Below are 27074 nucleotides of genomic sequence, written 5' to 3'. Positions count from 1 at the left end.
TTTTTGGGGTGAAAAAGTGCAAAATGATGGAAATTGGGGTACAAGGTGTGGGATAGGAATATTGGGGCGAGTCTCCTAAAATGACCCAAATATACACTTATACCCATTTTTATGTACTCCAAGTTTAAAAAAAAAAAGAAAAGAAAAAGAAACGATCATTTAAAAAAAAAATGCATATAACAGCCATATGACCTAATTTAAGTTCCAGAAATACTTTTATTATAACCAATAGTAAACTTTAATACTGTTACCCGATGTTCGTTTAGCTCTTTTGGGGGTATAGACAGACTTACCCATTTTCCACTTTCATCACCATTTTGTCGATGCAATCCCGTTTCCCTATTTTGCATATCGGGTGAATTGCGGAAGCGTGCATACCCATGAAAAGTATTTTTTTAGGCAAAAAGATGCAAAAATGGCAATCGCTGCAAATTGATGCGATATTGCTGCTAATTCAATACCCCTTAACCAGTAAAGCGACAGTGTGCTCTTTCAGCAGTCTGCTGTATTATGACTGGGTTGTGGCACAAACCATCCCAGCACTGGTTAATGTGGGTAGCTGTGTGCACAGCACATTTCTTTCTGCACATGCTGACAATCATGTGTTTTGCTGGAACAGGAAGCAGGTGCGGGCCAGGCTGTGTTATACGTGTGTATCAGATACTGAATGATTACATGAGGTAGAGCTCCTCAGATTTACATATATGCTGTCCGCTGATTTATCATGTACGTACTACGTATAAGGCATTCCACGTGTCAGCTAACTGCCATCTGTATACTGAGATTCTAAAAAGCGATGTGGACTGTGAACATAATATTATTAATTAGTTTGGAGAAGGAACAGTTGCCATGAATCATAAACACAAGGTAAAAGGGAAAAATACATTAATACCTCAAAGAGCTAAAAAAATAATCTAAACACATTGAAGCGTAAATCCAATTGAATGTTTATTTCCTTTTAATCAAGCACTTACATGACACTATTTCTACAGCCGTTATAGAGTTAACCTTCAAGGAATGTCCTAAGAGGACTTCAGTTAGTTTTTGCACTTTTAAAAAAGGCTTTCTCGGGGTGATTGGGGTGCACACAGTTTGCGGAGAGGGATTATCTTAAAATGAGAGGAACCTTTGTCCAGGCATTGGGGATGCAAAGCAGACCAGCTAACAAAATAAACTAAAAAAGATGGAATGCCACGTTCTTTTTCAAGGAGGCATCACATTAAATAGACCTGAAAAAGAGGTTGCTTGTCAGAAGGCGAGCACAGCCCCTGATCATACCAGACATGCAAAGTACTGACCCTCGCAGTGTTACTATTTCATTACAGCACCAGCAGCAAGGAGGGGGGCGGGGGTTAAGGTGATGCTGGGTGGACCCTTCCTGCAGTCCTCAAAGGAAGAAGATAAAATGCAAAGAGAAGGAAGCTTACAACAGTGTTCCCTTACTGCATGTGACACATATGTATTATGCACATGTGAATAATGCCTTCCGGGCACAGTTACAGCATATATGTTCTTAACAGTTCATTGTCTCCATCTCAAAAAAAAATTAATCTCCACTGACTGGTTTCTCCAGTATTCATTTTCACTGACCAAGCCGGTCCAGTGGTTTTACGTCACAAATGTTCCATTTACACAGTGGCAAGCAAACATTACACATAAAAAAACACTCCTAAGAAGTACATCCCCATACCCAAATCGTTATATGAATGGCCAGCAACTTAATATAGAAGTATGTGGTTGGAGTATGGGGGTTCTGGACCACAAACGGAGACCTTTGTACACAAGAAGCCAATTGGGTTTTTTCTTTGTATGAAAATGTCAACTAAATGGATTCATCAATTGTTTTACTTCAGTCAATGACACTGGACTCATCGGTCTCTTCACCGTTACATTATCCACTGTGGCCAGACCGTCATTTCTATCCAATACACACGACAATGACCATTAGTGTCAGATGGTCAGACCACCACTCTGCTGATCGATTATTCAATAATTTAATATTTAAAGAAACCTGGCAATAGTGTCTGTGGGTACCCAATTCTTTATGTCATCACCAAAATAACAAAAAGCTCTGACCATCACCAGTAACAAGACTCCCTTTGAACTGCAAATAAAAAACATGAGATTGGACATACATAAATAAAGTTGTACAAAACAAAAAACAAACAAAAACAAACAAAGTCTTTTAGAAGAGGCACATGTGCAGGGAATGTGGTCTTCCAACAGTAGTTGCCATATGTTCCGTGAGGTCTTGAAAGGTTGTTCCGCAGAGGTTCAAAACAATCGTTCTACTACATACTGAACAAACAATGGGGTAAAGTGGTTGTCTCCATATTCTTCTTATGCCAAGGCAAGGACTGCAAGGAATGATAGATAGCGATTAGTAGTTGCTCCAGATTTGTGGATTTCTTTACGCAACCCCTATCCGCAAATCCAGCGGTACTGCAAGTGCGGTATACAGCCGCAGTTATTGCTGCAAGAAATTTGCTATAAACTGAATCAACCCCTAACATAGAAAGGTAAAAATCCCAAAACTCCAACAGTGAAGGCACCAGTGCTACAGTATAAAGAGCAACCTATTCAATGACTATTACCATTATGTAGCATTTTTAGGAGTGATCGTTTTCCTTGTGTATTTTGTTGGCCTAAAAACCAGTCAGGCTAGGGCCACACATAGTTCACATTGAAATCCCGCCATCCGGCCCAACTGCAGCATGCTGCGGTTGGATCCGGCGGCGGGACTGCCACATATGTATGGGCGCCTGCAAAGACCGTCTCCTTCCGGCCAAGTGGGTCCCACTGAACTGGCGCCCACACATATGCGGCAGTTCCGCCGCCTCTGGATCCAACCTGGACCGGATGACAGGATTTCAATGTGTGTGTTCACACAGTGCGGCTGTGTTGTATTGAAATCCCGTGTGCCACTGGCCAGATCCTGTTCTGCGGCATCCCTCAGAACAGGATCCGTGTGCACACAAAACCCCCCCTCCCAGCCAAGCAGTTCAGCGGAACCCACTTGGCCGCTATGTGGGGCCCTAGCCTTAAAGTTAAATGTATTGCAGAGAATTCTATTCACTATCATACACAGGGCATTAATAGTTTAAGGACAGGTGTTTAAACTTTTTTTTTTTTTTCAACCTGGACCCAAAACGTGAAACAAAGACTTAGAACAAAATAATTTACTCATTTATTGGTAGGTAAAAATGCCAAAAAATGGCTTGAACTTTTGATGTCAGTGCATTCTTAAGGTTATTTTTTCTTTTAGTGTGCATAGAGTTACTGAGAAGTGAGGCTTATCCGCATATTCCACTCGTCATCCATAGCAAAATGCCCCCCACTGGCTATAATTACTAATCTATTGCCAGAGATTGGGGGAGGGACTTTAAGTCCATATTTCCCCACAATCATGGAGGGAGGGAGACCCCTTATTCAAATTACGTGGAACTCTTAGCAGCTATTGTCTGGTAACGCAATACCGTAACATAGGTGTCGTAAGGCGATCTCTGGGAGGACAGAAACCTCCCATGGAGCAGAAGAATGGAAAATAAATATTTTACATAGATGGGGGAAGGGCATATTGTGCCTCATCTCCCCCATACACTGGCCTGCACAAACATAAGGGGACCCTGTCTTAAGGGAAGTCTCCTCTTTCAAATAATGTGCTTGCTTAGTAGTTATTGTCCGATCACCAAACTGAAGCTAAAACAGTACAAAAAATAAATAAATAAAGTGTCCAGGCAAAGAAGGTCGATAAAGCCCTCAACACCTCCATCTTGTGCCAAATATAAACGTGACCCCTCATTTAATGCAGTAGGTAGGCTAGCTTTTAAAATGGTATGCCTTGTTGGACGCCCATATTTTTCCTACACATAGGAAGTGTTTAAATCGAGACAACGACATTTGTAAATAAAAAAAATTACAAATAAAATAAAGCATTTTTAATTAAAGTGCAGATGTTTTTTGGAAAGGTGGATTGTTGTCAAAATAGGAGCCACAAAGTGTTTCTTTGTAGTGTTTATAAGACCTAAAAAGAAAGGGATGTAGCTATGTCACCAGTGGTCAGGAGGCCGCTGGTCACAATACCGGCACCTACATACCGCCCCCTCACAATCCCGACGGTCGGCGTGCCGACCAACAGGGACTATTTCCACTCTCGGGTGTCCACGACACCCAGAGTGAGAATAGAACCTGTCGTGAGCGCAGCTCACCTCCGAGCGCGCAAGGGGCTTCGTTCCGCTACCCCTTGGCTGTACACCTCACCGCATATTATGGTAAGGCGTCTGCTAATTTTCTGGCACATCTATAAAGATGGAGCAAAAAAAACCACTGCAGAGTGCCCCCATAAGCTTACGGCCAAAAACTGGATTACCCACTTACATATAATAGGGCATACAGCCATCCTAAGTACGTTATGACCTCACCAAGTAACACTAACAAAATCTGGGAGAGGTGATATTGTGCATGTGTCAAGTGTTAATTCTGAAAATCTTACAGTACCCACCCCCACCTATATCAGCAGTGTGCAGATATGTACACAGAACCTACCAGTCATTGCTTCCTGCGCAAAATATTTCACGTCCATATCCTCATCCTGGCCCAGCTTCTGCAGTACAGGCTTCACATCTGTCTGTAATGTACTAAAATAGAATAGATGTGTGTTCTGAATTATTTTGTATTTATGTATAGGATACAGATTATAAACTTATCGTTGCAATAAAAATTCTCAACCAGCAAAGCATCATCTTAAATATAGTATAGTATGCTACACTACCTGCAATAAACGCTCATATTAAGTTAAAAGGCTCTTCCTTCAACCCCTGCTGCATTTGTGTGTTACAAAGTCCACAAGGGTAAGGTGTAAAGAAGATAATAAGAATTTACTTACCGATAATTCTATTTCTCGGAGTCCGTAGTGGATGCTGGGGTTCCTGAAAGGACCATGGGGAATAGCGGCTCCGCAGGAGACAGGGCACAAAAAGTAAAGCTTTACGATCAGGTGGTGTGTACTGGCTCCTCCCCCTATGACCCTCCTCCAAGCCTCAGTTAGGTACTGTGCCCGGACGAGCGTACACAATAAGGAAGGATTTTGAATCCCGGGTAAGACTCATACCAGCCACACCAATCACACTGTACAACCTGTGATCTGAACCCAGTTAACAGTATAACAACAGCGGAGCCTCTGAAAAGATGGCTCACAACAATAATACCCGATTTTTGTAACTATGTACAAGTATTGCAGACAATCCGCACTTGGGATGGGCGCCCAGCATCCACTACGGACTCCGAGAAATAGAATTATCGGTAAGTAAATTCTTATTTTCTCTATCGTCCTAGTGGATGCTGGGGTTCCTGAAAGGACCATGGGGATAATACCAAAGATCCCAAACGGGCGGGAGAGTGCGGATGACTCTGCAGCACCGAATGAGAGAACTCCAGGTCCTCCTTAGCCAGGGTATCAAATTTGTAGGATTTTACAAACGTGTTTGCCCCTGACTAAATAACCGCTCGGCAAAGTTGTAAAGCCGAGACCCCTCGGGCAGCCGCCCAAGATGAGCCCACCTTCCTTGTGGAATGGGCATTTACATATTTTGGCTGTGGCAGGCCTGCCACAGAATGTGCAAGCTGAATTGTATTACACATCCAACTAGCAATAGTCTGCTTAGAAGCAAGAGCACCCAGTTTGTTGGGTGCATACAGGATAACAGCAAGTCAGTTTTCCTGACTCCAGCCGTCCTGGAACATATTTTCAGGGCCCTGACAACATCTAGCAACTTGGAGTCCTCCAAGTCCCTAGTAGGTGCAAGGCACCACAATAAGCTGGTTCAGGTGAAACACTGACACCACCTTAGGGAGAGAACTGGGGACGAGTCCGCAGCTCTGCCCTGTCCGAATGGACAAACAGATATGGGCTTTTTTGAGAAAAAACCACCAATTTGACACTCGCCTGGTCCAGGCCAGGGCCAACAGCATGGTCACTTTTCATGTGAGATGCTTCAAATCCACAGATTTGACTGGTTTTAAACCAATGTGATTTGAGGAATCCCAGAACTACGTTGAGATCCCACAGTGCCACTGGAGGCACAAAAGGGGGTTGTATATGCAATACTCCCTTGACAAACTTCTGGACTTCAGGAACTGAAGCCAATTCTTTCTGGAAGAAAATCGACAGGGCCGAAATTTGAACCTTAATGGACCCCAATTTGCGGCCCATAGACACTCCTGTTTGCAGGAAATGCAGGAAACGACCGAGTTGAAATTTCTTTGTGGGGCCATCCTGGCCTCACACCACGCAACATATTTTCGCCACATGTGGTGATAATGTTGTGCGGTCACCTCCTTTCTGGCTTTGACCAGGGTAGGAATGACCTCTTCCGGAATGCCTTTTTCCCTTAGGATCCGGCGTGCCACCGCCATGCCGACAAACGCAGCTGCGGTAAGTCTTGGAACAGACATGGTACTTGCTGAAGCAAATCCCTTCTTAGCAGCAGAGGCCATAAGACCTCTGTAAGCATCTCTTGAAGTTCCGGGTACCAAGTCCTTCTTGGCCAATCCGGAGCCATGAGTATAGTTCTTACTCCTCTACGTCTTATAATTCTCAGCACCTTAGGTATGAGAAGCAGAGGAGGGAACACATACACCGACTGGTACACCCACGGTGTTACCAGAACGTCCACAGCTATTGCCTGAGGGTCTCTTGACCTGGCGCAATACCTGTCCCGTTTTTTGTTCAGACGGGACGCCATCATGTCCACCTTTGGTATTTCCCAACGGTTTACAATCATGTGGAAAAAACTTCCCGATGAAGTTTCCACTCTCCCGGGTGGAGGTCGTGCCTGCTGAGGAAGTCTGCTTCCCAGTTTCCATTCCCGGGATGAAACACTGCTGACAGTGCTATCACATGATTTTCCGCCCAGCGAAAAGTCCTTGCAGTTTTTGCCATTGCCCTCCTGCTTCTTGTGTCGCCCTGTCTGTTTACGTGGGCGACTGCCGTGATGTTTTTCCCACTGGATCAATACCGGCTGACCTTGAAGCAGAGGTCTTGCTAAGCTTAGAGCATTATAAATTTACCCTTAGCTCCAGTATATTTATGTGGAGAAAAGTCTCCAGACTTGATCACACTCCCTGGAAATTTTTTCCTTGTGTGACTGCTCCCCAGCCTCTCGGGCTGGGCTCCGTGGTCACCAGCATCCAATCCTGAATGCCGAATCTGCGGCCCTCTAGAAGATGAGCACTCTATAACCACCACAGGAGAGACACCCTTGTCCTTGGATATAGGGTTATCCGCTGATGCATCTGAAGATGCGATCCGGACCATTTGTCCAGCAGATCCCACTGAAAAGTTCTTGCGTGAAATCTGCCGAATGGAATTGCTTCGTAGGAAGCCACCATTTTTACCAGGACCCTTGTGCAATGATGCACTGTTTTTAGGAGGTTCCTGACTAGCTCGGATAACTCCCTGGCTTTCTCTTCCGGGAGAAACACCTTTTTCTGGACTGTGTCCAGAATCATCCCTAGGCACAGCAGACGTGTCGTCGGGATCAGCTGCGATTTTGGAATATTTAGAATCCACCCGTGCTGTTGTAGCAGTATCCGAGATAGTGCTACTCCGACCTCCAACTGTTCCCTGGACTATGCCCTTATCAGGAGATCGTCCAAGTAAGGGATAATTAAGACGCCTTTTCTTCGAAGAAGAATCATCATTTCGGCCATTACCTTGGTAAAGACCCGGGGTGCCGTGGACAATCCAAACGGCAGCGTCTGAAACTGATAGTGACAGTTCTGCACCACGAACCTGAGGTACCCTTAGTGAGAAGGGCAAATTTGGGACATAGAGGTAAGCATCCCTGATGTCCCGGGACACTATATAGTCCCCTTCTTCCTGGTTCGTTATCACTGCTCTGAGTGACTCCATCTTGATTTGAACCTTTGTAAGTGTTCAAAAAAATTTTTTTTTTTTTTTAGAATAAGTCTCACCTAGCCTTCTGGCTTCAGTACCACAATATAGTGTGGAATAATACCCTTTTTCTTGTAGTAGGAGAGGTAATTTAATTATCACCTGCTGGGAATACAGCTTGTGAATTTTTTCCCATACTGCCTCCTTGTCGGAGGGAGACCTTGGTAAAGCAGACTTCAGGAGCCTGCGAAGGGGAAACATCTCGACATTCCAATCTGTACCCCTGGGATACTACTTGTAGGATCCAGGGGTCCTGTACGGTCTCAGCGCCATGCTGAGAACTTGTCAGAAGCGGTGGAACGCTTCTGTTCCTGGGAATGGGCTGCCTGCTGCAGTCTTCTTCCCTTTCCTCTATCCCTGGGCAGATATGATCTTATAGGGACGAAAGGACTGAGGCTGAAAAGACGGTGTCTTTTTCTGCAGAGATGTGACTTAGGGTAAAAACGGTGGATTTTCCAGCAGTTGCCGTGGCCACCAGGTCCGATGGACCGACCCCAAATAACTCCTCTTCCTTTATACGGCAATACACCTTTGTGCCGTTTGGAATCTGCATCACCTGACCACTGTCGTGTCCATAACATCTTCTGGCAGATATGGACATCGCATTTACTCTTGATGCCAGAGTGCAAATATCCCTCTGTGCATCTCGCATATATAGAAATGCATCCTTTAAATGCTCTATAGTCAATAAAATACTGTCCCTGTCAAGGGTATCAATATTTTTAGTCAGGGAATCCGACCAAGCCACCCCAGCTCTGCACATCCAGGCTGAGGCGATCGCTGGTCGCAGTATAACACCAGTATGTGTGTATATACTTTTTATGATATTTTCCAGCCTCCTGTCAGCTGGTCCTTGAGGACGGCCCTATCTATAGACGGTACCGCCACTTGTTTTGATAAGCGTGTGAGCGCCTTAGCCACCCTAAGGGGTGTTTCCCAATGCGCCCTAACTTCTGGCGGGAAAGGGTATACCGCCCCTAATTTTCTATCGGGGGGAACCCACGCATCATCACACACTTTATTTAATTTATCTGATTCAGGAAAAACTACGGTAGTTTTTTCACATCCCACATAATACCCTCTTTTGTGGTACTTGTAGTATCAGAAATATGTAACACCTCCTTCATTGCCTTTAACGTGTGGCCCTAATAAGGAATACGTTTGTTTATTCACCGTCGACACTGGATTCAGTGTCCCTGTCTGTGTCTGTGTCGACCGACTAAAGTAAACGGGCGTTTTAAAACCCCTGACGGTGTTTTTGAGACGTCTGGACCGGTACTAATTGTTTGTCGGCCGTCTCATGTCGTCAACCGACCTTGCAGCGTGTTGACATTATCACGTAATTCCCTAAATAAGCCATCCATTCCGGTGTCGACTCCCTAGAGAGTGACATCACCATTACAGGCAATTGCTCCGCCTCCTCACCAACATCGTCCTCATACATGTCGACACACACGTACCGACACACAGCACACACACAGGGAATGCTCTGATAGAGGACAGGACCCACTAGCCCTTTGGAGAGACAGAGGGAGAGTTTGCCAGCACACACCAAAAACGCTATAATTATATAGGGACAACCTTATATAAGTGTTTTCCCTTATAGCATCTTTATTATATATTTCTAACGCCAAATTAGTGCCCCCCCTCTCTGTTTTAACCCTGTTTCTGTAGTGCAGTGCAGGGGAGAGCCTGGGAGCCTTCCCTCCAGCCTTTCTGTGAGGGAAAATGGCGCTGTGTGCTGAGGAGATAGGCCCCGCCCCTTTTTCGGCGGCCTCGTCTCCCGCTCTTAACGGATTCTGGCAGGGGTTAAATATCTCCATATAGCCTCCGGAGGCTATATGTGAGGTATTTTTAGCCAAAATAGGTTTTCATTTGCCTCCCAGGGCGCCCCCCTCCCAGCGCCCTGCACCCTCAGTGACTGCCGTGTGAAGTGTGCTGAGAGGAAAATGGCGCACAGCTGCAGTGCTGTGCGCTACCTTTAGAAGACTGAGGAGGTCTTCTGCCGCCGATTCTGGACCTCTTCTTACTTCAGCATCTGCAAGGGGGCCGGCGGCAAGGCTCCGGTGACCATCCAGGCTGTACCTGTGATCGTCCCTCTGGAGCTGATGTCCAGTAGCCAAGAAGCCAATCCATCCTGCACGCAGGTGAGTTCACTTCTTCTCCCCTAAGTCCCTCGTTGCAGTGATCCTGTTGCCAGCAGGACTCACTGTAAAATAAAAAACCTAAGCTAAACTTTTCTAAGCAGCTCTTTAGGAGAGCCACCTAGATTGCACCCTTCTCGGCCGGGCACAAAAATCTAACTGAGGCTTGGAGGAGGGTCATAGGGGGAGGAGCCAGTACACACCACCTGATCGTAAAGCTTTACTTTTTGTGCCCTGTCTCCTGCGGAGCCGCTATTCCCCATGGTCCTTTCAGGAACCCCAGCATCCACTAGGACGATAGAGAAAATACAGACACGCAAGAAATGGATTAAACAGTAAGTGCTTGAGATCCTGTTTTCTGCTTCATCCACCTGGTGGACACTGCCACCATGGGGACACGCCATACTTATCCCTGTTGATGGTTCATTTAGACTAAGGTGAACACATACTTGTGTGCACAGTTCCTTAGACATAGAAAAATGAAATCAGTAAATTTATAGACAGAAGACTAAGTGGCTGCCCAACACAACTGCTTGGCAGAAGATCCGTGCTCAGCCTCCCAGAACATACCCAGCCTATCTGGGAAAGCATGCTGAAATCTGAGCTGGAACCGACCTCCCAGATCCTGAATACACCTGCTGAATGATTGATCTGATACATCAGGCTATAGTCTGGTTAGCCATTTATCTAAGCCAGGCATGTCCAAACGATGGCCCTCCAGCTGTTGAGAAACTACATATCCCAGCATGCCCTGACACGGGGGGTAATTCTGAGTTGAATGCAGCAGCAAGTTTGTTAGCAATTGGGCAAAACCATGTGCACTGCAGGTGGGGCAGTTATAACATGTGCAGAGAGAGTTAGATTTGGGTGGGTTATTTTGTTTCTGTGCAGGGTAAATACTGACTGCTTTATTTTTACACTTCAATTTAGATTTCAGTTTGAACACACCCCACCCAAATCTAACTCTCTGCACATGTTATATCTGTCCCCCCTGCGGTGCACATGGTTTTGCCCAACTGCTAACAAATTTGCTGCTGCGATCAACTCGGAATTAGGCCCACAGCTTTAGCATTCTCTGACAGCAAAACTGTTTCAGGGCATGCTGGGATATGTAGTTTCAGAGCAGCTGGAGGGCCGCAGTTTGGACATGCCTGATCTAAGCCTTCTTTGTTGACAGAGAATCCTTCCACAGCAAAACAACTTATCAAGATAAGGAGAGATCTAGAGCATTTGGGATGGGAGTCCTAGGTAACCCAATATATACGGAATTAAAATAATTAAAGGCAAAAATCCATCTCACACATATCCAAGTTAAGGTCATCCCAAAGCTGCATCTGTGGGAGGGTAATGCTCTGAAGTTACCAAGTTCAAAGCTTTCCGTCCATAACATATCTGGACACGAAAATAATATACAGACTATTCATAGCTGGCGATTGCTCCATTAACTCTTATGGATGTAGGCGTGTACGCACGTGGGCATCCTAGTCACAGGCACACTAGTCACACCAGCTATCGCGCATCTGTACATACAGAAATGCTGGCTGACAGGTGGTGCTCATGCCAATACCAAATGAAAACTGAACGGCCTCTGTAATAGCTTCTGCTTGCACAGCCAACATTATTTCCTAGAGATACAGATTACACCAACATGTAGGTAAGGAATGATCATCAACATACTTGCTATCCAGGACTGGTCCTATTCTTTGCAGCGATTTGGCCACGTTGAAACGTACATTAGCCACCTGGTCAGCTGCCATCTTCAGTACAATGGGCAGCATCAGCTTGGTGGTGATATCCTTTCCACATGCTTCAGACAGAGCCTGCAGGTACAATACAATCAGACTGATTTACCACAGAGACATAACACCCCCCCTGCACTACATAATATTTATCACACGTAACAGAGGGAGTAAGGAAACTGTACACACGTGTGCTACTAACAGCGCTTTCTGTGTAATCAACCATTTACCAGCTGTCAGTTTGGCCCGCACGTCTGCATTTATGTTAATGCTGAGAGCGATCATCAGCCTAATGAGACGCTCACTGGGAATGGCGCTATTCCATCCTGGTGCGTACCAAGCCACACCATCGGTTGCAACAGCTCTGTAGCTGCTGCAATTCTGCAGACTGAACATGCCCTCCTGTGTCAGACACACCCGCATCTGACTAGCCACCCCGTCGTACCTCCCAGTGACACCCACTGAAAATCAATCCCTGTGTGCAATTCCGTATCTCAGAGCGGGACAGATGTGCATTGTGACTAACTCATGCACAGACTGAAAGCGCTGAGCGCCTGCGTCCGACACCGCCACTGCATGCACCTCTGAATCTGGGACATAATGTCTCTTTGCTTATTCCCTTCCTTTTATATAAAAGTCACACATGCTTCAGTTCTTTCTGAAGGCACAATCATGTCAATATACAAGAGGCAGTACTCCAGTGCAATAGACTATTCCCCAGGGTCCTGCTTACAGTTCATTATAATTCTGATGTAAAAGGCAGGGTGTCAGACCATGGCTCATACGTACATTGACACAGAACAGAGTGGTCATCCGATGCAGGTAGTTGGGATCATTTGCCATGGCTAAGACTTTTGGAACTATAGTATTCTGTGCCCACTCTGCACCAAACTTTTCCACCAGCTTCATTAGATTGTTGGTGGCTGCTTCTCGGATGGCGTAAACTGAAACAGAGTGGAGGAATAATAATAAGTGCCATAAAGTTTTGTACAATCGTTCACACTTTCTTCTTCTTCATTACATTAAGCAGCAGCAGGTTGTGTCCGTAAGAACACGCATTCCGGCAGCTGCTCGCTGCACTGAACAGGTCTCTTCCAGAATCTGCCGAATGTTTACGGGTAAGAAAGGAGAACAAACCCTCAGCATAAGTAAGCCTTAGAGAACGGTTTAGATCAGATGCCTGGCTCCTGCTGATGAGCATTTCACAGTAAAGCGGGAGCGCAACCACAATTTAAAATCATTTACAAAAGTTCATTAGCGTTTTTGTCCTCACATAGCAAAACAAGAGTACGATATATCTACTTACAAAGAAATGGTATTTTAGGAGGTACGGGCAACGCCCTCTAATAAAAAATTAGAAACCGTACACAGGGCAAAGAAGTTTAAAGTTAGCACCATGCCAATCAGACATGACAGGTGAAGTAATAACGTTGATTATCCCGTTATAACAGCACCTGCGAAGGAATGGGATAAATTAGACAGCAAGTGATCAGTCAGTTCTTGAAGTGGATGTGAAGCGGGAAAAACAGGCAAGCGTAAGGATCTGACCAACTCTGACAAGGGCCAAAATAAGATTTTACTTACCGATAAATCTATTTCTCGTAGTCCGTAGTGGATGCTGGGACTCCGTAAGGACCATTGGGAATAGCGGCTCCGCAGGAGACAGGGCACAAAATAAAAGCTTAAGGATCAGGTGGTGTGCACTGGCTCCTCCCCCTATGACCCTCCTCCAAGCCTCAGTTAGGATACTGTGCCCGGACGAGCGTACATAATAAGGAAGGATATTGAATCCCGGGTAAGACTCATACCAGCCACACCAATCACACCGTACAACTCGTGATCTGAACCCAGTTAACAGTATGATAAACGCAAAGGAGCCTCTGAAAAGATGGCTCACAACAATAATAACCCGAATTTTTGTAACAATAACTATATACAAGTATTGCAGACAATCCGCACTAGGGATGGGCGCCCAGCATCCACTACGGACTATGAGAAATAGATTTATCGGTAAGTAAAATCTTATTTTCTCTGACGTCCTAGTGGATGCTGGGACTCCGTAAGGACCATGGGGATTATACCAAAGCTCCCAAACGGGCGGGAGAGTGCGGATGACTCTGCAGCACCGAATGAGAGAACTCCAGGTCCTCCTCAGCCAGGGTATCAAATTTGTAGAATTTAGCAAACGTGTTTGCCCCTGACCAAGTAGCTGCTCGGCAAAGTTGTAAAGCCGAGACCCCTCGGGCAGCCGCCCAAGATGAGCCCACTTTCCTTGTGGAATGGGCTTTTACTGATTTTGGCTGTGGCAATCCTGCCACAGAATGTGCAAGCTGAATTGTACTACAAATCCAACGAGCAATCGTCTGCTTTGAAGCAGGAGCACCCAGCTTGTTGGGTGCATACAGGATAAACAGCGAGTCAGATTATCTGACTCCAGCCGTCCTGGAAACATATATTTTCAAGGCCCTGACAACGTCAAGCAACTTAGAGTCCTCTAAGTCCCTGGTAGCCGCAGGTACCACAATAGGTTGGTTCATGTGAAATGCAGAAACCACCTTAGGTAGAAATTGAGGACGAGTCCTCAATTCCGCCCTGTCAGAATGAAAAATTAAGTAAGGGCTTTTATATGATAAAGCCGCCAATTCTGACACACGCCTGGCTGAAGCCAAGGCTAACAGCATCGACACCTTCCATGTGAGATATTTTAAGTCCACAGTGGAAAGTGGTTCAAACCAATGTGACTTTAGAAAACTCAACACAACATTGAGATCCCAAGGTGCCACTGGAGGCACAAAAGGAGGCTGTATGTGCAGCACCCCTTTTACAAATGTCTGAACTTCAGGTACTGAAGCCAGTTCTTTCTGGAAGAAAATCGACAGGGCCGAAATTTGAACCTTAATGGACCCTAATTTTAGGCCCATAGACAGTCCTGTTTGCAGGAAATGAAGGAAACGACCCAGTTGAAATTCCTCTGTAGGGGCCTTCTTGGCCTCACACCACGCAACATATTTACGCCAAATGCGGTGATAATGTTTTGCGGTTACGTCCTTCCTGGCTTTGACCAGAGTAGGGATGACTTCTTCTGGAATGCCTTTTTCCCTCAGGATCCGGCGTTCAACCGCCATGCCGTCAAACGCAGCCGCGGTAAGTCTTGGAACAGACAAGGCCCCTGCAGTAGCAGGTCCTTTCTTAAGAGGTAGAGGCCACGGTTCGTCCGTGAGCATCTCTTGAAGTTCCGGGTACCAAGTCCTTCTTGGCCAATCCGGAACCACGAGTATAGTTCTTACTCCTCTCCTTCTTATGATTCTCAGTACTTTTGGTATGAGAGGCAGAGGAGGGAACACATACACTGACTGGTACATCCACGGCGTTACCAGAGCGTCCACTGCTATTGCCCGAGGGTCCCTTGACCTGGCGCAATATCTGTCCAGTTTTTTGTTTAGACGTGACGCCATCATGTCCACCTTTGGTTTTTCCCAACGGTTTACAATCAGGTGGAAGACTTCTGGGTGAAGTCCCCACTCTCCCGGGTGAAGGTCGTGTCTGCTGAGGAAGTCTGCTTCCCAGTTGTCCACTCCCGGAATGAACACTGCTGACAGTGCTATCACATGATTTTCCGCCCAGCGAAGAATCCTTGCAGCTTCTGCCATTGCCCTCCTGCTTCTCGTGCCGCCCTGTCTGTTTACGTGGGCGACTGACGTGATGTTGTCCGATTGGATCAACACCGCCTGACCCTGAAGCAGAGGTTTTGCTTGACTTAGGGCATTGTAAATGGCCCTTAGTTCCAGAATGTTTATATGAAGAGATGTTTCCATGCTTGACCACAAGCCCTGGAAATTCCTTCCCTGTGTGACTGCTCCCCAGCCTCTCAGGCTGGCATCCGTGGTTACCAGGATCCAATCCTGAATGCCAAATCTGCGGCCCTCTAGTAGATGAGCACTCTGCAGCCACCACAGGAGAGACACCCTTGTCCTTGGCGACAGGGTTATCCGCTGATGCATCTGCAGATGCGATCCGGACCATTTGTCCAGTAGATCCCACTGAAACGTTCTTGCATGGAATCTTCCGAATGGAATCGCTTCGTAGGAAGCCACCATTTTTCCCAGGACCCTCGTGCACTGATGCACTGAGACCTGGCCTGGTTTTAGGAGGTTCCTGACTAGCTCGGATAACTCCCTGGCCTTCTCCTCCGGGAGAAACACCTTCTTCTGGACTGTGTCCAGAATCATTCCTAGGAACAGTAGACATGTCGTTGGAATCAGCTGCGATTTTGGAATATTTAGAATCCACCCGTGCTGACGTAACACTACCTGAGATAGTGCTACTCCGACTTCTAACTGTTCCCTGGATCTTGCCCTTATCAGGAGATCGTCCAAGTAAGGGATAATTAAAATGCCTTTTCTTCGTAGAAGAATCATCATTTCGGCCATTACCTTGGTAAAGACCCGAGGTGCCGTGGACAATCCAAACGGCAGCGTCTGAAACTGATAATGACAGTTTTGTACTACAAACCTGAGGTACCCTTGGTGAGAAGGGTATATTGGGACGTGGAGATAAGCATCTTTGATGTCCAGAGACACCATATAGTCCCCTTCTTCCAGGTTCGCTATCACTGCTCTGAGTGACTCCATCTTGAATTTGAACCTTTTTATGTAAGTGTTCAAGGATTTCAGATTTAAAATTGGTCTCACCGAGCCGTCCGGCTTCGGTACCACAAACAGCGTGGAATAATACCCCTTTCCCTGTTGCAGGAGGGGTACCTTGATCACCTCCTGCTGGGAATACAGCTTGTGAATGGCTTCCAAAACTGCCTCCCTGTCGGAGGGAGACTTTGGTAAAGCAGACTTCAGGAACCGACGAGGGGGAAACGCCGCGAATTCCAGTTTGTACCCCTGCGATACTACCTGTAGAATCCAGGGATCCACTTGCGAGTGAGCCCACTGCGCGTTGAAATTCTTGAGACGGGCCCCCACCATATCTGAGTCTGCTTGTAAAGCCCCAGCGTCATGCTGTAGACTTGGCAGAAGCAGGGGAGGGCTTCTGCTCCTGGGAAGCGGCTGCACGGTGCAGTCTTTTTCCTCTTCCTCTGCCCCGGGGCAGAAAGGAGTGGCCTTTTGCTCGCTTGTACTTATGGGAACGAAAGGACAGTTTGAAAAGACGGTGTCTTTTTCTGCTGATGTGAAGTGACCTGGGGTAAAAAGGTGGATTTCCCAGCCGTTGCCGTGGCCACCAGGTCCGATAGACCAGCCCCAAATAACTCCTCCCCTTTATACGGCAATACTTCCATGTGCCGTTTGGAATCCGCATCCCCTGACCACTGTCGCGTCCATAACGCTCTTCTGGCAGAGATGGACATAGCACTTACTCTTGATGCCAGGGTGCAAATATCCCTCTGTGCATCACGCATATATAGCAATGCATCCTTTAAATGTTCTATAGTTAACAAAATATTGTCCCTATCCAGGGTATCAATATTCTCAGTCAGGGAATCCGACCATGCGACTCCAGCACTGCACATCCAGGCTGAGGCGATTGCTGGTCGCAGTATAACACCAGTATGTGTGTATATACTTTTTAGGATATTTTCCAGCCTTCTATCAGCTGGTTCTTTGAGGGTGGCCGTATCAGGAGACGGTAACGCTACTTGTTTAGATAAACGTGTGAGCGCCTTATCTACCCCTAGGGGGTGTTTCCCAACGCGCCCTAACCTCTGGCGGGAAGGGATATAATGCTAATTTATTAGAAATTAGCTGTTTTTTATCGGGGGAAACCCACGCTTTATCACACACCTCATTTATTTCCTCTGACTCAGGAAAAACTATTGGTAGTTTTTTCACACCCCACATAATACCCTTCTTTGTGGTACTTGTAGTGTCAGAAAGGTTCAATGCCTCTTTCATTGCCGTGATCATGTAACGTGTGGCCCTACTGGACATTACGTTTGTCTCGTCACCGTCGACACTAGACTCAGTATCTGTGTCAGGGTCTGTGTCGACCCACTGAGGTAACGGGCGTTTTAGCGCCCCTGACGGTGTCTGAGACGCCTGGACAGGCACTAATTGATTTGCCGGCTGTCTCATGTCGTCAACAGTTTTTTGCAAATTGCTGACATTATCACTTAATTGTTTAAATACAATCATCCAGTCAGGTGTCGACTCCCTAGGGGGTGACATCACCAACACAGGCAACTGCTCCGCCTCCACATCATTTTCCTCCTCATACATGTCGACACACGCGTACCGACACACAGCACACACACCGGGAATGCTCTGATAGAGGACAGGACCCCACTTAGCCCTTTGGAGAGACAGAGGGAGAGTCTGCCAGCACACACCCAGCGCTATATATATACAGGGATAACCTTATATAAGTGTTATTCCCTTATAGCTGCTGTTATTATCGTTATTTGCTGCCAAAAATGCCCCCCCTTCTCTTTTTTACCCTGATTCTGAAGCAGGACTGCAGGGGAGAGTCAGGGAGCCGTCCTTCCAGCGGAGCTGTGAGGGAAAATGGCGCTTGTGTGCTGAGGAGATAGGCTCCGCCCCTTCACGACGTCCTTATCTCCCGCTTTTTTGTGTAAAAATGGCAGGGGTTAAAATACATCCATATAGCCCAGGAGCTATATGTGATGTATTCTTTTTGCCACCTAAGGTATATACTGTTATATTGCGTCTCAGGGCGCTCCCCCCCAGCGCCCTGCACCCTCAGTGACCGGAGTGTGAAGTGTGCTGAGAGCAATGGCGCACAGCTGCGGTGCTGTGCGCTACCTTAGTCTGAAGACAGGATGTCTTCTGCCGCCGATTTCACCGGACCTCTTCGTCTCTGTAAGGGGGACGGCGGCGCGGCTCCGGTGACCCATCCAGGCTGTACCTGTGATCGTCCCTCTGGAGCTAAATGTCCAGTAGCCTAAGAAGCCCAATCCACTCTGCACGCAGGTGAGTTCGCTTCTTCTCCCCTTAGTCCCACGATGCAGTGAGCCTGTTGCCAGCAGGACTCACTGAAAATAAAAAAACCTAAACTAAACTTTTATTCTAAGCAGCTCAGGAGAGCCACCTAGATTGCACCCTTCTCGGCCGGGCACAAAAATCTAACTGAGGCTTGGAGGAGGGTCATAGGGGGAGGAGCCAGTGCACACCACCTGATCCTTAAGCTTTTATTGTGTGCCCTGTCTCCTGCGGAGCCGCTATTCCCCATGGTCCTTACGGAGTCCCAGCATCCACTAGGACGTCAGAGAAATTGTGATGACTATATGACAGTCAGCGCATCTGCAGGTCTTGTGGGGTGTTCTCAGTACGCAATGGTTAGTGTATTTACCAAAAGTTGTTCAAGGAAGGACAACCGGTGACCAGTCGACAGTTATGGGCACTCAGATGTGGGGGAAGTGAAGGCTAGTCCATCTGATGCTATCCCACAGAAGAGCTACTGTCACACAAATTGCTTGAAAAGATATTGCTGACAAGGATAAGAAGATGGCAAACCGTGCATCATAGCTTGCTGTGTATGGGGCTACGTAGTCGCAGACCGGTCATACTGCCCATGCTGATCCCTGTCTACAGCGCGTATGATGGGCACATAAGCATCAGAACTGGACCATGGTGCAATGGAAGAAGGTGGCCTGGTCTGATGAATCACCTTCTCTTTTACTTTAGCAAGACGCACATTTTGAGTATATAAGACGCTCGGGAGAGTTGAGTGGGCCCTGGCACACAAAGAGTTGCTGTTCGGCGTGACAGTGTGTGTGGAGATATATATATATATATATATAAAAAAGCTGTTCTACCCGTTCATCGGCCGGGAGTTTCTGATTTTCACGGTTATAAATATAAAGGAGTGTTAACAATTGGTAAATCTATAGAGATGTAAATTTGAGACGTCTTGATGTAAGTAAATATTAATCCATGGTTTTTGGCACACTGGAGGTGCAATCCAAATTTTGATCTGATTGTCTATTTCTATCGTTCACGCAACTCAAGCCACACATCGGTAATGACATCATTATGTCAACCTTCTTTTCATCCCCTTAGGGGAGGCTTGTTAAAATTCTAATTACGTAGTTTTCCTATTTCCCACTTAAAGAATACCTATGTGACATTTCAGCTTCCTGTCATATCAGGAAGTAAGAGAATTAGTGATGAGCCAGTGAGTGAGGACTTACAGTATAGAGCGCAGCATATTCCGTTGCACTTTACAATTAGAACAGTCATAGAACAAAACTGGGCAAAAACAGATAGAGGTAGGATGGCCCTGCTCGCAAGCTTACAATCTATAGGGAAATAGGCATTGATACGGGATCCGGTCTTTAGGTCGACAGTAAGTAGGTCGACATGACAAAAGGTCAACATGAGCTTTTCACTTTTTTACCCTCCCCCCCCCCCCCCCCCTCTTACGTCCTAGAGGATGCTGGGGACTCCGTAAGGACCATGGGGTATAGACGGGCTCCGCAGGAGATAGGGCACCTAGAAAGAACTTTGACTATGGGTGTGCACTGGCTCCTCCCTCTATGCCCCTCCTCCAGACCTCAGTTAGATCTTGTGCCCAGAGGAGAAAGGGTACAATGCAGAGAGCTCTCCAGAGTTTTCTGTTTTAAAGAATTTTGTTAGGTTTTTTATTTTCAGGGAGTCCTGTTGGCAACAGGCTCCCTGCATTGTGGGACTGAGGAGAGAGAAACAGAGCTGGCTTGTCAAGTTGGGCACTGCTTCTAGGCTACTGGACACCATTAGCTTCAGAGGGAGTCGGAACACAGGTCTCACCTGGGGTTCGTCCCGGAGCCGCGACGCCGTCCTCCTCACAGATGCCGAAGATAGAAGCCAGGTGAGTATGAGAAGGCAAGAAGACATCAGGCGGCAGAAGACATCAGGTCTTCATGAGGTAAGCGCGCAGCGGTAAGCTGCGCGCCATTGCTCCCAGTACACACACACATGCAGGCACTGAGGGTGCAGGGGGGGCGCCCTGGGCAGCAATATTCCTCATTTTTGTGGCAATATAAGCAGGATTAGACTGTGGCACAGTAAATCCACAAATCCCCCGCCATTTTTTATATAAGTTTACTGGGACCGAAGCCCGCCGTCGGGTGGGCGGGGCATGATCCTCAGCACTAACCAGCGCCATTTTCTCCACAGAAACTGCACGAGGAAAAGCTGGCTCCCTGATCTCTCCCCTGCTGAACTTCACAGGCAGGAAAAAAGAGGAGGGGGGCACTTTGGAGACGCAGTGAGTGGGAATTAAGGATATATATATATATATATATATATATATATATATATATATATATATATATATATATATATATATATATATATATATATATCTCTATCTATCTCTATCTATCTATCCTTTCCATGGTGCGGCACTCTTGCTTGTTTCAGAAATAAATGGACTATAGTCCTTCTAGTCCATTTATTTCTGAAACCAGCAAGAGTGCCGCACCATGGAAAGGCTATTTGATTCATCTTTGTGAGGGCACCAGCGACAGATATTTCTAAGGCTAACACGGAGTGCCGGACCGCAGCTATATATATATATATATATATATATATATATATATATATATATAAATAAATATATAAAAAGCGCTATCTGGTATATATATTCCAGTGTTTTTAAGCGCTGGTGTGTGCTGGCATACTCTCTCTCTGTCTCTCCTAAGGGCCTGGTTGGGGTTTTGTCCCCTCATAGGTTAATCCCTGTGTGTGTGGGGTGTCGGTATGTGTGTGTCGACATGCCTGAGGCGGAGGGCTTCTCCAAGGAGGCGGTGAAGCAAAATGAGTGGTGTGTCCCCGTCGGTTGTGACGACTCCGGATTGGATGGACATGTGGCATATGTTGAATGCAAGTGTGGCATTTTTACATAAAAGGCTTGATAAGGCTGAATTAGGGGGGACATCAGGGAGTCAATCCTCGGATTGGACCGACTCACAGGGCCCGTCGGGGTCTCAAAAGCATCCCTTAACACAAGACACTACTACCGGCACAGATTCTGACTCCAGTGTCGACTACAATGAAGTAAAATTACACCCTAGGTTGAATAAAACCATTCAGTGTATGATTGTGGCAATAAGGGATGTGTTACATATTGAGGATGAACCCTTGGTCCCCGACACAAGGGTACACATGTTTAAGGAAAAGAAACAGATTATTAATTTTCCTACATCTCATGAATTAAATGATTTCTTTGGAAAAGCTTGGGTGACTCCGGAAAAGAGACCGCAGATACCCAAAAGAATTTATATGGCATACCCCTTCCCTAAGCAGGACAGGGAGATTTGGGAATCATCCCCCACTGTGGACAAGGCCCTGACGCGCTTGTCCAAGAAAGTGGCGCTACCGTCTCCTGACACAGCGGCCCTTAAGGACCCTGCAGATCGCAGGCAAGAAACTACCTTAAAGTGTATTTATTCTCATACGGGGGCTGTGCTAAGACCGACAATTGCGTCGGCATGGGTGTGTAGCGCAATTGCAGCTTGGACAGATGAGCTGACAGATCAATTTGATGATATGGATAAGGATACTATATTCTTAACTCTAGCCCATATAAAAGACGCAGTCTTATTTATGAGGGATGCTCAAAGGGACATTGGATTGCTGGCTTCTAGGGCCAATGCCATGTCTATCTCAGCGAGAAGATCCTTATAGACTCGCCAATGGACGGGTGATGCGGATTCCAAAAAACATATGGAAGTACTACCCTATAAGGGTGATGTATTGTTTGGGGATGGGCTGACGGACCTGGTTTCCACAGCTACAGCAGGTAAATCAAATTTTTTACCATATATTCCCCAACAGCAAAAGAAAGTAACACCCTATCAGATGCAGTCCTTTCGGTCGCACAAGTCCAAAAAAAGTCGGGGATCCTCTTTCCTCGTCAGAGGTAAGGGCAGAGGCAAAAGAGCACCTGCTTCGGCAGGTGCCTAGGAACAAAAGTCCTCCCCGGCTGCTCCAAAACCCACAGCATGACGCTGGGGGTCCCCTGAGGGAGTCCGCACCGGTGGGGGCACGTCTTCGACTTTTCAGTCAGGCCTGGGTCAGATCAGACCTGAATCCCTGGGTGTTGGAAATAGTTTCCCAGGGGTACAAACTGGATTTCGAAGAGGTGCCCCCGCGCCGATTTTTCATATCGGCCCTACCAGCTTCCACATCGGAAAGGGATGTAGTGTTAGCTGCAATTCAAACGCTGTGTATACAGCAAGTTTCCCCTGCACCAGCAGGGAAGAGGTTACTACTCAACCCTATTTGTGGTCCCGAAACCGGACGGTTCGGTCAGACCTATTTTGAATCTGAAATCCCTAAACCTGTACATAAAAAGATTCAAATTCAAAATGGAATCACTCAGAGCGATAATAGCCAACATAGAGGAGGGGGAGTTTATGGTGTCTCTGGACATAAAGGATGCGTACCTTCATGTCCCCATATATGCCCCCCACCAGGAATACCTGAGATTCGCTGTACAGGATTGTCATTACCAATTTCAGACGTTGCTGTTTGGACTTTCCACGGCCCCGAGGATTTTCACCAAGATAATGGCGGAAATTATGGTGGTCCTGCGCAAACATGGAGTCACAATTATCCCATACTTGGACGATCTCCTGATAAAAGCGAGATAAAGGGAGAAATTGCTGAGCAGTGTGGCACTCTCTCTGAGAGTGCTCCAGCAACATGGTTGGATTCTAAATCTACCGAAGTCACAGTTGATTCCGACAACTCGACTACCGTTCCTAGGTATGATCCTGTATACGGAACAAATGAAGGTCTTCCTCCCAATAGAGAAAGCCCAGGACATCCAGAACATGGTCAGAGACCTGCTAAAACAGAAAAGGGTGTCAGTTCACCAATGCACTCGACTTCTGGGAAAAATGGTGGCGGCCTACGAGGCCATTCCCTTCGGAAGGTTCCATGCAAGGACTTTTCAATGGGACCTTCTTGACAAGTGGTCCGGGTCCCACCTGCACTTACATCGGAAAATAACTCTGTCCCCAGGGGCCAGAGTGTCTCTCATGTGGTGGTTGCAAAGTGCTCACCTGCTGGAGGGTCGCCGGTTCGGGATTCAGTACTGGATCCTGGTTACCACGGACGCGAGCCTCCGAGGATGGGGAGCGGTCACACAGGGAAAAAACTTTCAGGGACTTTGGTCAGACCAGGAGTCCTGTCTACACATCAATGTGTTGGAACTCGGGGCCATTTACAACGGCCTTCGACAAGCGGAGAGTCTTCTTCGAAACCTACCGGTTCTGATTCGATCAGACAATGTCACAGCAGTGGCTCATGTGAACCGCCAAGACGGGACAAGAAGCAGAGTCGCGATGGCGGAGACCACCAGGATTCTTCGCTGGGCGGAAAATCATGTAAGCGCTCTGTCGGCTGTCTTCATTCCGGGAGTGGACAAGTGGGAAGCAGACTTCCTCAGCAGACACTATCTCCATCCAGGAGAGTGGGGACTTCATCAAGAAGTCTTTGTAGACATAAAACGTCTTTGGGGAACTCCTCAAATAGACATGATGGCGTCCCGCCTCAACAAAAAGCTTCGGAGGTATTGTGCCAGGTCTCGGGACCCTCAGGCAGTGGCAGTAGATGCTCTGATAACACCATGGGTGTTCAAATCGGTCTACGTGTTTCCTCCTCTTCCTCTCATCACATAAGTGTTGAGGATCATAAGGCAAAGAAGAGTACAGACGATACTCGTTGTCCCAGACTGGCCTCGAAGGGGCCTGGTACTCAGATCTACAAGAGATGCTCACAGGACATCCCTGGCCTCTTCCTCAGAGGGAAGACCTGTTGCAACAGGGGCCCTGTGTATTTCAGGACTTACTGCAGTTACGTTAGACGGCATGGCGGTTGAACGCCGAATCCTAGCGAAGAAGGGGATTCCGGAAGAGGTCATCCCTACTTTAATAAAGGCTAGGAAGGAGGTGACGGTTAAGCATTATCACCGTATCTGGCGAAAGTATGTGTCTTGGTGTGAGACCAAGAATGCACCTACGGAAGATTTTCATCTGGGTCGTTTTCTCCACTTCCTACAGACAGGAGTGGATATGGGCCTGAAATTAGGCTCTGTTAAGGTTCAGATTTCGGCCCTCTCGATTTTCTTTCAGAAGGAATTGGCTTCTCTTCCAGAAGTCCAGACGTTTGTAAAGGAAGTGCTACACATCCAGCCTCCTTTTGTGCCTCCAGTGGCACCGTGGGACCTCAACGTGGTGTTGCAGTTTCTAAAATCACACTGGTTTGAACCGCTTAACAAGGTTGAGTTGAAATTTCTTACTTGAAAGGTAGTCATGTTGTTGGCCTTGGCATCGGCAAGGCGAGTATCAGAATTGGCGGCTTTGTCACACAAAAGCCCTTACTTGATTTTTCATGTGGATCGAGCTAAATTGAGGACACGCCCTCAATTTTTGCCTAAGGTGGTTTCTTCATTCCATGTGAATCAACCTATTGTGGTGCCTGTGGCTACAAGTGACCTGGAGGATTCCAGGTCCCTGGACGTAGTAAGGGCCTTAAAGATTTATGTAGCCAGGACGGCTAGAATTAGGAAAACAGAGGCTCTGTTTGTCCTGTATGCGGCCAATAAGATTGGCGCACCTGCTTCGAAGCAGACTATTGCTCGCTCGATCTGTAATACGATTCAGCAGGCTCACTCTACGGCTGGATTGCCGGTACCAAATTCGGTTAAGGCCTATTCCACTAGGAAGGTGGGCTCTTCTTGGGCGGCTGCCCGAGGCGTCTCGGCATTACAACTTTGCCGAGTGGCGACTTGGTCGGGGTCAAACACTTTTGCTAAATTCTACAAGTTTGATACCCTGGCTGATGAGGACCTAGCGTTTGCTCAGTCGGTGCTGCAGAGTCATACGCACTCTCTCGCCCGATTGGATGCTTTGGTATAAACCCCATGGTCCTTATGGAGTCCCCAGCATCCTCTAGGATGTAAGAGAAAATAAGATTTTAAACCTACCGGTAAATCTATTTCTCCTAGTCCGTAGAAGATGCTGGGCGCCCGTCCCAGTGCGGAAACTCTGCAAGACTTGTATATAGTTGTTGCTTACATAAGGGTTATGTTACAGTTGAAATCGGTTTTGGACAGTTACTGTTGTTGTTCATATGGTTAACTGGTTATGTATGTTCCAGGTTACATGGTATGATTGGTGTGGGCTGGTATGAATCTTGCCCTTGGATTGCTAAATCCTGCCTTGTATTGTCCATCTCTTCTGGGCACAGTTCTCTAACTGAGGTCTGGAGGAGGGGCATAGAGGGAGGAGCCAGTACACACCCATAGTCAAAGTTCTTTTTAGGTGCCCTATCTCCTGCGGAGCCCGTCTATACCCCATGGTCCTTAGGGAGTCCCCAGCATCCTCTACGGACTAGGAGAAATAGATTTACTGGTAGGTTTAAAATCTTATTTTTTTACTTTTTCATACTTCACGATCCACGTGGACTACAATTGAGAACGGTAACCTGTGCCAAGCGCAGAGAGGCACCTTTCCCAAAACATGGCGAGCGAAGCGAGCCATGCGAAGGGACACAGTGCACTAATTGGGGTTCCCGGTCATGTACAGAGAAAACGACACAAAAAAAAATAAGAATTTACTTACCGATAATTCTATTTCTCATAGTCCGTAGTGGATGCTGGGGACTCCGAAAGGACCATGGGGAATAGCTGCTCCGCAGGAGACTGGGCACAAAGTAAAAGCTTTAGGACTAGCTGGTGTGCACTGGCTCCTCCCCCTATGACCCTCCTCCAAGCCTCAGTTAGGATACTGTGCCCGGACGAGCGTACACAATAAGGAAGGATTTTGAATCCCGGGTAAGACTCATACCAGCCACACCAATCACACCGTACAACTTGTGATCTGAACCCAGTTAACAGCATGATAACAGAAGGAGCCTCTGAAAAGATGGCTCACAACAACAATAACCCGATTTTTGTAACAATAACTATGTACAAGTAATGCAGACAATCCGCACTTGGGATGGGCGCCCAGCATCCACTACGGACTATGAGAAATAGAATTATCGGTAAGTAAATTCTTATTTTCTCTAACGTCCTAGTGGATGCTGGGGACTCCGAAAGGACCATGGGGATTATACCAAAGCTCCCAAACGGGCGGGAGAGTGCGGATGACTCTGCAGCACCGAATGAGAGAACTCCAGGTCCTCCTCAGCCAGGGTATCAAATTTGCAGAATTTAGCAAACGTGTTTGCCCCTGACCAAGTAGCTGCTCGGCAAAGTTGTAAAGCCGAGACCCCTCGGGCA

The 27074-nt window shown here is 46.9% G+C and overlaps 1 protein-coding gene across 1 annotated transcript in view; it reads right to left on the bottom strand.

Moving 5' to 3' along the window:
- Window positions 1-923: 923 nt before the first annotated feature.
- Window positions 924-27074, bottom strand: part of PPP2R1B (protein phosphatase 2 scaffold subunit Abeta) — a 138302-nt gene continuing 112151 nt past the window's right edge. The window contains exons 12-15 of the mRNA XM_063943257.1: window positions 12627-12781; window positions 11776-11918; window positions 4546-4637; window positions 924-2357 (exon numbers count right to left, since the gene is read on the bottom strand). Coding sequence (XP_063799327.1) covers window positions 2341-2357; window positions 4546-4637; window positions 11776-11918; window positions 12627-12781 — 407 coding nt within the window. The 3' untranslated portion in view covers window positions 924-2340. The remainder of the gene's footprint in view (window positions 2358-4545; window positions 4638-11775; window positions 11919-12626; window positions 12782-27074) is intronic.

This window comes from Pseudophryne corroboree, chromosome 10 (assembly GCF_028390025.1).
Source record: "Pseudophryne corroboree isolate aPseCor3 chromosome 10, aPseCor3.hap2, whole genome shotgun sequence".
Lineage (NCBI taxonomy): Eukaryota > Metazoa > Chordata > Amphibia > Anura > Myobatrachidae > Pseudophryne > Pseudophryne corroboree.
Note: the sequence above shows the minus strand (reverse complement) of the source record. Positions and strands in the feature narration are given on the sequence as shown.